The 10,857-nt window shown below is 35.8% G+C and overlaps 1 protein-coding gene across 2 annotated transcripts; it reads left to right on the forward strand.

Annotated features, from left to right (window-relative positions):
- The first annotated feature begins 795 nt into the window (after positions 1-795).
- Positions 796-10,320, forward strand: LOC108981597 (histidine kinase 5). Of its 2 annotated transcripts, XM_018952830.2 has the most exons (14): positions 796-1,304; positions 2,584-3,543; positions 3,960-4,016; positions 4,171-4,398; positions 4,492-4,585; positions 4,680-4,886; positions 5,718-5,848; positions 6,039-6,088; positions 6,247-6,431; positions 6,504-6,611; positions 6,750-6,853; positions 7,772-8,548; positions 9,495-9,674; positions 9,978-10,320. In XM_018952830.2, exons 2-14 carry the CDS (start codon positions 2,824-2,826, stop codon positions 10,095-10,097), a joined length of 2,961 nt encoding a protein of 986 aa, XP_018808375.1. In that variant the 5' UTR covers positions 796-1,304; positions 2,584-2,823; the 3' UTR covers positions 10,098-10,320. The 2 variants fall into 2 exon arrangements, with proteins under 2 accessions (XP_018808375.1, XP_018808374.1); XM_018952829.2 differs by having other exon boundaries at positions 6,247-6,611.
- Positions 10,321-10,857: the final 537 nt, after the last annotated feature.

Raw genomic sequence — 10,857 nt, forward strand, 5'->3', positions numbered from 1 at the left:
TTTTTCAGACGTCAATCGGCATCAATTTTGCCTAAAAACTGCGCCGACAATGTCAATTTTCACCCCTAAAGATTAGTATACTCTTCTCGAAAAAATTGAAGTTTACTATTAAAAATAATTTTTTTTTTATGTGAACTTGTACAAGAGACATGCATACCTTAAAATTATACAAATCATTTCCAAGTTGTAATCAGCAGCAAGTTTCTTGGCTTTTTAGGTTTGGTATTTTCAATATATGGTTTGGTTATCAAAATTCATCTCATCTCATTATTATAATTTTTTTAAACTCTTGTATAAAATATAATAAATAATTTAATTTTTTAATTTTTAATTTTATATTATCTCATCTAATTGAATAACCAAACGGAGGCTTGTCGTAATCGTGATTCATCTCCATCTAGCTCCAGGGGTCCAGTAAATAATTAATAAATAAAAGTTCAACGAGAGACTATTTAAGTTAATAAAAAATTAAATTAAAGTAAGATTACATGACAGCTATTATTAAGGTAATTTTAAAGTATGAAAGATGTGTTCGCCTCGGCGTTCCCAGCCCTATCTATAAAATATTTAAGAAAAAGACATCGCGCGTTACTCCACGCGCTTCCCACTACGTCACCTAGGAAATGGCGGGGAACAACGTAAACTGCTTCTCCATTTTAAAACTCAACCTCTCTGTCTCCTTTTTTATGATTCGTTGGATCATTGGAGAGAGAGAGAGAGAGAGAGAGAGAGAGAGAGAGAGAGAGAGAGAGAGAGAGAGAGGCCAAGAAAAGACAGTACTGAAGATGTAAGGGAGTTTCATAAATACTAAGATGATTTGTGTAGTAGTGTGATTGTGAGTTTGAGTCTCTTTTGCAGATGGAGCGCGCTAGCTCTGTAATATTATTTAAAACAGAAGGAAAATGGAAAAAAAATATCAAAGATAGTGCAAGAATTCTCTAATATTTTGACCTCCAAATGCACATGGCTTCTTGGGTTTCTCTTTCTCTCCCACATTTTTTGGTTTTATCTTTTGCGTCACATGCTCTCCTCTCTCTCTCGGAGTTGTTAGCTATCCTTTTTCAACACCATTGAAGGCTCTTGACTGAACGGTTAAGGAGATTCCCCAGATCTACAGTGAAAGGCTTTTTAGCTATTCTCGGCCTCGATTCTTCTTCTGCTTCTTCTTCTTCAGAGGGCGCTCCTTTGGCGGGGGGTGGCTTTGCTTCGATCACAAAGGCTTGAGTACTTATTGACGGGCCGCTTTTTGTTAACGCTATGAGCTCAATTGTAAATTTTGATGCCTTAGTTTCAACAAATGCACGGTACAATCCATTCCCTGGAATGATCTCATTGTGTTCTTGACTTGTTTTTGTTAATGGATCTCAGCTTCATTTTCTCAAACTCAATTCCCTTTCCAGTACCGTTTCTGTCGAATTTCATATAAACTGAGATAATTGTTAGTAAATGGCAGATTTGTTTAATTACACTGTTTCGTTTTAGAATTCTGTTTCACTGTTCCTTTTGTTCTATATTATGGATCCCATAATCCATTTCGGTTGAGCGTAATCAAATACTAGAATTCTTATTTTTGTTCTGAAAGTGACAGTACTGAATTAGTTTTTCGCAAAAGAACTTTCAGGGTTATTTTAATAACCCCTTTCCCAGTTCAATCCTCTGGTAAAAAGGTTAGACACATTGTGGTGGTTGTTTCAAAACTACTACTTTTTTCAAAAAAAAAGAATTTTGGATAGCTGTTTATTATATATATTATATATATATATATGTCATTTTCATCATCAACTTGGGTTACTTGGTAATAAATTCTGGCAAAATGAAGACCTTTCTCACCATTTCAGTTTGCTAGCTTTACATGTACCCAATACGTTATCTCTGATTGTCAACAATTTTAGGTCATCTGCAAAAGTTTGATCTTCACTCAATGGTAAACAAGTACAGGCAGAAGGGGTTAGCAATTCTATGCTATACCTTTGCGTTGTCAATGCTTTATCATTTTACCTTTTTTTTTTTTTTCCTCCATTTAATTGTTGAAGTGGGATGTAGAATATACGAGGAATTATATGCATCAGTTACTATTCACTTTCACACCCTACACTTATAGTTTTATTTTTATAAGATGTGGAGGTGTTTTTTATAGGATATGAAGATGTTTTTCAGAGAGTGTAGAATGTGAGGCAGTGAATAATAGCTGATTAGAAGCATTTTTCAGAATATATTCATTGACAATGGCTTTTTTAAATGCTTGAGCTGTTCTTTCCATACAGGGGCGATAGTGTGCTTTTGTTCAAGATGGCCAGTAACGTGCTTTAGTTCTTACTCGATCCCCTCAGTTTCTTATTTTTATCTTCTTAATTTAATAGACTCCAATTTCCAGTCATAGCAAAAATCAAACTTGCAGTCTTGTACTCAAACTGGCAGTCTTTTAATCTTAAAAACCATGTTTTCCTAACTTCTGTTTGTTCCAAAATTAAGCCATACATGCTGATTCAAAAGAAGTGACAAACTCATATATGTAATCATGTTTAGTTCCCCCCAACCCCCCAAAAGTGCCTATAACAAGTAAATATATCGTTTCTTATGCAGTTGGTGACCTGATCTTGATCTTCTGGCCCAATAAAACTGGAGCATATACTTGGCTCATTGGATACTCTACGTACCTTTGTTCTGTTAAAAGTATCATCTGGATGTAAAAATTCAGCAAAAGATATATTTTTGAGATAGCTGAGATGCATATGCTGAAGCACCAAACCAAGATTTAGAAGCCTTATGATGTCCATATTATATCCTTAGACACGACTCTTATGTAAATTTTAGAAGTTCTTCATGGTTTCTGAGATGGAGGGTGATCATTTTGAAGAGATGGACATCGAAGTCCTCCCTTCGATGTGGCCGGAAGATATTGGAACTGATGCCGGAAAGCAGTTCAATGTAGAAAAGCCCAAAGGGGATCAAGATATGCTGGAGGAAGTAACAATCATAGAGGAGCCAACAATTGTTGATTTCAAGCGACTTTTAGAGCTAACAGACTACACTGAAAGGGGTGCTTCTCAGTTGGCTCACCTTGTTAAACACTGGGAGTATAAGCAGGCAAATGCTGTTCGCCTTCTCAGAGAAGAACTTGACAATCTAAACAAACAACGGGAAGATGTTGAGCTAAGAAAATTGGAGATATTGGAGGAGCATCGATTCGAGGAAGAAAGATATGGCAGAGATAAACGTCCAATATCTATATTGGATGAAGTTTATGATATATGGCTAGAAGTGCCTCGGAGGAGAAATGATGTTGTTGTCCAGAATAAGAGAGTTGAAATAGATGCTGAGTATGATACTGTTGTCTACTGGAAGCTGCGGGCCATGAATTTAGAGAAATTGCTAGAGGCAAGTGTTCAGAGAGAGCAGATACTCACGGACAAGTTACAAGATAGCATAACAAATCTTGAAAGGCAGTCCTCACCTGTGGAAGAATTGTCCCAGATTCTGAATAGAGCAGATAATTTCTTGCATTTTGTTCTTCAAAATGCCCCCGTTGTCATTGGTCATCAGGTAATTTTGGCATGACTTTTGCTATATACCATACTCTCATCTCACTGTGCCGAGATGTGCTAATATCATAACCCTTCGATTAAATCTCGTTTTTTTAAAAAGATCATTGGTTGATAGACACTGCCACGTCAACATGGTTGATAGAAGTCCTCTAGTTTTTTCATTTTTCATTCCCATTACCATGGAAGATAAATGATATTTGCAATAGTAGAATGTGCGAGCGCCACATAATCTTTTTGAAAAAAGTGAGTAAATTCGGGACCCAATGAAAAAAAAAGTTATTTTTTCAATAGTGAACCTCACTCTTTTTCAAAATGATTGTACGCACTACATGATTGTATGTAGCATTACTTTACCATGGAATTCTTTCCATCTTTTGGCTATAGGGATGATTCTTTGATGACATTTTGTTTCAGGACAAAGAGTTGCGATATCGCTTTATCTATAATCACTTTCCAAGTTTGCATGAGGAGGTAATTAATTACCACTTATGTACTTATTCAACGTTTGATGAAATTGATATAAAGTTATATTCCCTTTACAACTGACATCCTCTATTTATCCTTTCCATACTCAAATGCACCAAAGTATCTCAAATTCACTCTTCTTTTTCTTCCTTTTTTTAAGGACATTATAGGCAAAACAGATGTTGAAATCTTTACTGGATCTGGTGTTAAAGAATCTCAAGAATTCAAGAGAGAAGTTCTGGAAAAGGGATTACCAGCAAAGAGGGAAATCACGTTTGAGACAGAATTATTTGGATCAAAGACATTTCTGATATTCGTAGAACCTGTCTTTAGCAAGTCAGGGGAGACAATTGGTATAAACTATATGGGAATGGATGTAACTGATCAGGTAAATTTTGTTCTGATAATTGTGGTCACTCTTTTGAGTCTCACATTAGGCATAAATAGCACTTATTTATGCTCCTGATTGTATATACAATAGGTAAGAAAACGAGAGAGGATGGCACAGCTTAGAGAGGAAATAGCTGTACAGAAGGCTAAGGAAACAGAACTGAACAAAACAATTCATATAACAGGTAAAGTAGTCTATGAAGTTTTGAACTTTATTTTATGCTGCTTCTAGAGCTGGAAAACTAGACTCTGATTTTCCCCTTTTTTATACTCTTCCAGAGGAGACAATGCGAGCAAAACAAATGCTTGCTACAATGTCTCACGAGATAAGATCTCCTCTAACTGGAGTTGTTAGCATGGCTGAGATTCTTGCCACCTCAAAGCTTGATAGGGAGCAACGACAATTGTTGGATGTCATGCTATCTTCTGGAGATTTGGTCCTTCAACTTATAAATGACATCCTTGACCTTTCCAAGGTTGAGTCAGGTTAGAAATTCATCCTTCCTTATTTTATTTTTTTTCCTGAATTTCAGCTCTTGTTTGTGTTTATAAGCATTACAATCTGTACCCTGGCTTCAGTCTCTTTAGCAATAACTTCATACAGATACACAGGTAATAAGATAATCATACTTTGCATGGTTAAGTGTCAATTTTCCTCCCTCTACCTTGTTAAGAATATAATACAAATAATAAAATTTATCTCTTCCCATCAACTTAAACTATTGGGACAAGTGGTGATTTCACATGGTATCAGAGCAGAGGTCCTGAGTTCGAACTCTGACTCTTAAAAGCTGTTGGGACAAGTGGTAGATTTAATTATTTGTATTATATTCTTCACACTCTCCCTCCCTCACATGGGACAAGTGGTGATTTCACATCCCTCTCTCTTTCTCACCCAAAACACAGACACTAACAGTTTCTAATCTCTGATCATGTTAATATAGAGCGAGCATCAAGCATTTAGGGAGAGCATGTAATCCAAATACGATCTTATTGAAATATTTTCCTATGACAGTTCTTTTGGGGTATATAATCTTGACAAGACCTGCACATAACTTTGAGCCGAACACACACATACACACACTTGTGTGGCTGTGTGTGTGTATGAGAGAGAGAGAGAGAGAGAGAGCACATGCAAAGTACCAAACACAGATATATGGAAGCGCTAATAAATGGAGTTTGCCCCTTTTGTTTTTAGTGGTGGGGTTAAGGAAACACTTTTCTTCAATTTGCTTCTATTTGTCACATTACAATTTCTCTCTTCATGGCTCATGACCAATATGCAGATTTTATTCCTACTTTTTCTCTTTTATTTAGGAGTTATGAAGTTGGAAGCTACAAAGTTTCGGCCTAGAGAGGTTGTAAAACATGTACTACAAACTGCTGCTGCATCATTACAGAAAATCTTGACCTTGGAAGGACATATAGCGGATGATGTTCCTATAGAGGTCAGAACTTCAATGAGCTTTCCTGACACATCTTTCTAGAGTTTTGTATTTTCTTTATTATTACCATCTCTAAAAAACTTTTTAAGTTTTCTGCATGCAATATTGTACGTGGTGACATGGACAACTTTTATCCGTATTTGAAATCACTGTTGCAAGTTACTTATTGTGAAGATTGTTCATCACATTTCAGGTTATTGGAGATGTTCTGAGAATTCGACAAATTCTCACCAACTTGGTCAGGTAATAAGCTTCGTAGGATTCAGGTTTCTTCTTCAAGGATTCCTTAGATGATCTAGCCATATTCTATGAAATAGATTTTTTTTATTTTTTATTTTCTAGTCGCGACATTATCATCATAAACATTTTATCCTCTAAATGCATTAATTTCTGTGCTGCAGCAATGCTATCAAGTTTACTCATGAAGGAAAGGTTGGGATAAATCTTTTTGTGGTATCAGATTCGTCTTCTGGAAAGGGAGAAGGATGTCCTCAAAAGTTTACTGCAACTGAGTCGAGAGTTTCAACAAATGGACAAAAAGAAGAGAGACACCAATCAACATCTCAAACCAGCAGTGATGGACAAGGTAATCATGGTCAAAGACACATTGAAAGTCCTTGCCAAAATCTCTCATTAAATGATGAATCTAGAACCTCAGTTAAGAGTCAAGTCTCAGTGGATGGAGATGAAGAGGAGAAAGATAATTCTCCTGAAACGACAGTGTGGATACGTTGTGATGTGTATGATACAGGAATTGGAATACCAGGTAATAATCCTCTCTGATGTTGAGACAGATAATCTAGAATTTGTATATTGTTTCACATTGTTGCTCTTATGATTTGGTAAGCCTTACACCATCAAGCTGACTCCTGTCAATACAAATACTTTTTCCTTCATGAAACAGAAAATGCTTTACCTACACTTTTCAAGAAGTACATGCAAGTTAGTGCAGATCACGCTCGAAAATATGGTGGCACTGGACTAGGACTAGCAATATGCAAACAGCTGGTATACTTTCTTGCCACCAATCACTCTTGCTTTATTTGCACTAGCCCCTCTTTCTCTGAGGTCTCTGAGGCAGTAAAGAGGAATGGACATCAAAAGCATTTATGCTCTCTTTTCGTTCATATTGAGCTTTTTAAGTTTCTGTAGCAAATAATGTTATGATTGGTTGTCAATCATATAGTTCTTGCCAAGAATTTTTCTACTTAATCTGAGTTTATGCTGTGAAGATTTGAAATCAGTTAAATGTATCAAAACTATAGTAGAGAGACTAAACACGAGCTGAGATCAATTTAACAGATCACTTAAACATGAAACCATGTTATCATGGTAGTGAAAAAAGATATTAGAGGTCAAAGCTAAGTTCCATTTTTTTTCATTTTGACTTCCTTTCAGTAACTAACAGATTTCTTACTCAAATTGTCCAACTCTTGATTCCATCTTAGGTGTTTGTTTCAGTGCATTGTATGTAAGTCAAAATACTGAGTGAATGAAAGAGTATCTAAAATGCATAAAATATTACCTTAATTTTGAAGGTATTATATTAATTATGAATATTGGACCGCATATAGTACTACTAAGCTAATATTCATGAAAGCCTGGTCAAAGACTCATTTCTCACGATCTATATTACTACCATTTATCAAGGCTCCAGACTCAGTAAAGCATCATTTATACAAATTTAGTACGATTTTAACATTCTCACTGGAAAAAAGGAAAATAATGTTGTTTGTGCTATTTTAAGAATTTCAATCTCTTCCAGGTGAATTTTTACTGCAAGACTACCAAAACATTTCAGTATTTCTATGCTTAAGAGCATAATTTTGTTGAAAACTTCTGAAATAAATTGTTGGATATGTTATTCATGTTTTAATGAATATTATTTGGTTTGTCACTCCTGACATTTGTAAGGATTTGAATTAGGTTGAGCTGATGGGAGGTAGTCTCACTGTGTCTAGCCGAGAACACTGTGGGTCTACATTTACTTTTGTACTACCTTACAAGGTTTCAACAACATTTGATCATTCTGATGACCCTGATGAGCTTTCAGATATGGCTAATCATGATGCAGTAAATCACGATACAATTGAGAGCTTTTTCCAGTTTCAGCCACGCACTTTGGGATCACTATTCTCTTCTAATGGGGACACCAACAACCAAATGCTTTTACCACATACTATGGGGTATACTAGGTCACATAAACTCAATGGGTTCTCCCACAATTCTTACTCATTTCCCTCTAATAAAGTCAGACCAAATGACACAGCTTCAGTTGAGGATGCCGGTTCAGTGGTTGATGATGCAGAGACACCATGTGAACCAGAGAGTTCATCAAGCCAAAGGCCAAGCAAACAGTGTCAAGATGATACAAAATATAGGTCTCAAAATCCTATTGCAGATTCCACTGATCACACAGAAGCAAGCATAGAAGTGCCTGAGATGAAAAGGACAAAAGAACCCCAAGGAACATCTCAGAGGCAAGAGAAATCTCAAAAAAGTTCTCAGTCCATTTCCAGCAGCTGTATGGAAGTACCCAAGTCAACATTAAAACCTAAGATCCTTCTTGTTGAAGATAACAAGACCATCGTAATGGTGACACAGTCGATGATGAAGCTGTTAGGTCATGCCATCAATGTTGTAAATAATGGTGTTGAAGCTGTGTGTGCAGTTCAACGTTGCAGCTATGATCTCATTCTGATGGTAATTTCTTGAATGCCATATTTTTTGTTGCCGTTACTTTCTGTCAAGTTGTTGTCATTCATGTTTTAGGACACAGGAACACACAAATGTTCACCATCCCACTCACCATCTAAACAGATAATCTTTGATGTTAAGCGTATGTTTGCTGTGGATTCTCCAAGGGTAAGAAGCTTTGGAAAAAATTCATTTCCCTATAAATTATTTGGTAACATGATGATGCTTATTAGTTTGTCAATTTTGGGAAGTAGGAAAAAGTTACCTTTCAACCAGCTTCTTAGAAATGTCACAACTTTTAAAAAGCTTAGGTACTCCTAAGCTGGCCTGAAGAATTGCTAAGTTCCTCTCTTTATGATGATCCTAGATACTCGAATCTCGATCTTTATTAGGAATTGGAACCATCGAAACATGTCTGCCTTGGAGACAACAACCACGAGAACATTTCCTAGTGGATAACCTGTAATGCTTCCAATATATGACCAACTTCATTGCCCATGTGAAATTTCCTAGTGGCCACATAATATAGAACCTTTTTCATGTGAAATGTCCTACTGACCACATATTTTAGAACCTACTGAAACATACACTTTCGTTGCACCTAATCTTAAGCTTGGCTTGTTATTATAACACATGACATGGTACTTCCAAAATATTTTCCAAATCACACAGGTTCTTATTTTTGTTTCTAACTATGGTTAGCTTGATAGATTCTTTGTGTAGCTGTCAACTTTGTTCCAGTCACAGTCATGTCAGAAGAGAAGGCTAGCTTAAGAAGAAATACATCTTTGCTGTGATAAGATAGGTAGAATGTATCCCAGCATGATCATTCTGAATGGCAACAATTCAATTGAAATGCAGAAAGAATAACATCAGTTGCAATGATTAAGACATTGCTGGAATGAATTCGATGCAATAATTTTGATAATTGTGTCTATATGAATTTTTGCAGGATGTCTGCATGCCAGTTATGGATGGCCTTCAAGCTACGAGACTAATTCGTTCTTTTGAGGAAACTGGCAATTGGGATGCTGCAGTGAAGACAGGAATTGAACAAATAGTGCCTGGTTTGAACTCATCACAAAATTGTCTTGGTTCTACACCATCTACAAAGAAGATCCCCATCATAGCGGTGAGCACATTCGATCTTATTTTCCCACATAAATGGCTTTATGCATATAATTCAATCTTTTCTAGGTCTTCTCATCTTATATAGTATGTATAGTTGTTTCCATAACAAACCCATGTTTTCATTGTTAAGTGGATTTGTATATTAGCTAAGTCAATACTATCACTGTTTTCATTGCTTTCATTTACAAATTAATACATTTTAGTAACTACCTATATATATATATATATATATATATAAATAAGTGTTTGTGTGTGTTTTGTTAACTGAGGTATCTTCAAGCTAAACAAGTTGGTAGAAATGCAGATGACAGCAAATGCATTGGCAGAGAGTGCAGAAGAGTGTTTGGCAAATGGAATGGACTCATTCGTGTCAAAGCCTGTAACCTTACAAAAATTGAAAGAGTGTCTGGCAAAATATCTTTGAGAAAATCTCTTGTAAATTAATGCTTGTACATAATAATGATAGCGTGTTAGGAATTTTGTAGTGAATATGTATCATCATCATGTTCTTCTCAAACATTAGCATCTCGTTAGAATTTCTGTAGGTCTTTGTAATTGTCCCCTCTCCAAGAGTCTTTTATATTTATATTGTTTTGCTAAGGATTGGAGACATCTGTGAATTTTTAGCTAGGAATTAGAAAGTGAAAGCAAAGCATCAAGTGTTTCATGAAAATATGATGGCATGAAGATGATTTGGATATCTTTAAGATATTGTTATTTTATTATCATTACTAATACCCTGCTTAATCAAGATGTGTTATGGACCATATACTGAGGAAACAATTTTTTTTTTTTTTATAACATTGAGGAAACTAATTTGATTTTGATATAAAATGTTCAATAAGGAAGCATAAGCATACTGACACCCCGCGTGAAATTAACTAGCACATTAGCAAATGTGATTGGGAATGACAAAGTTTAGGATGAAGGGTAGCATTGCTCTTTCACTCCGTCCTCTACCTTAACCCCCAAACTTCGAGTTTCACAACACAAGCACAAAAAATAAAATGGAACCCAAGAGGGATTCCCCAATCCAATCACAAGATCAAGTTATCGCGTTGTTTACCTCAAAGAGAAGTGAGAACTCCTCTAGATCATTAAGTAAGTTAGCTTTCAATGAAAGCACCAATTAATGTTAGGTCAAGTCCCTAAACATTAAGGTCCGCTAGCTTGTTTTGCCTTGT

This window comes from Juglans regia, chromosome 15, assembly GCF_001411555.2.
Source record: "Juglans regia cultivar Chandler chromosome 15, Walnut 2.0, whole genome shotgun sequence".
NCBI classification, from domain to species: domain Eukaryota; kingdom Viridiplantae; phylum Streptophyta; class Magnoliopsida; order Fagales; family Juglandaceae; genus Juglans; species Juglans regia.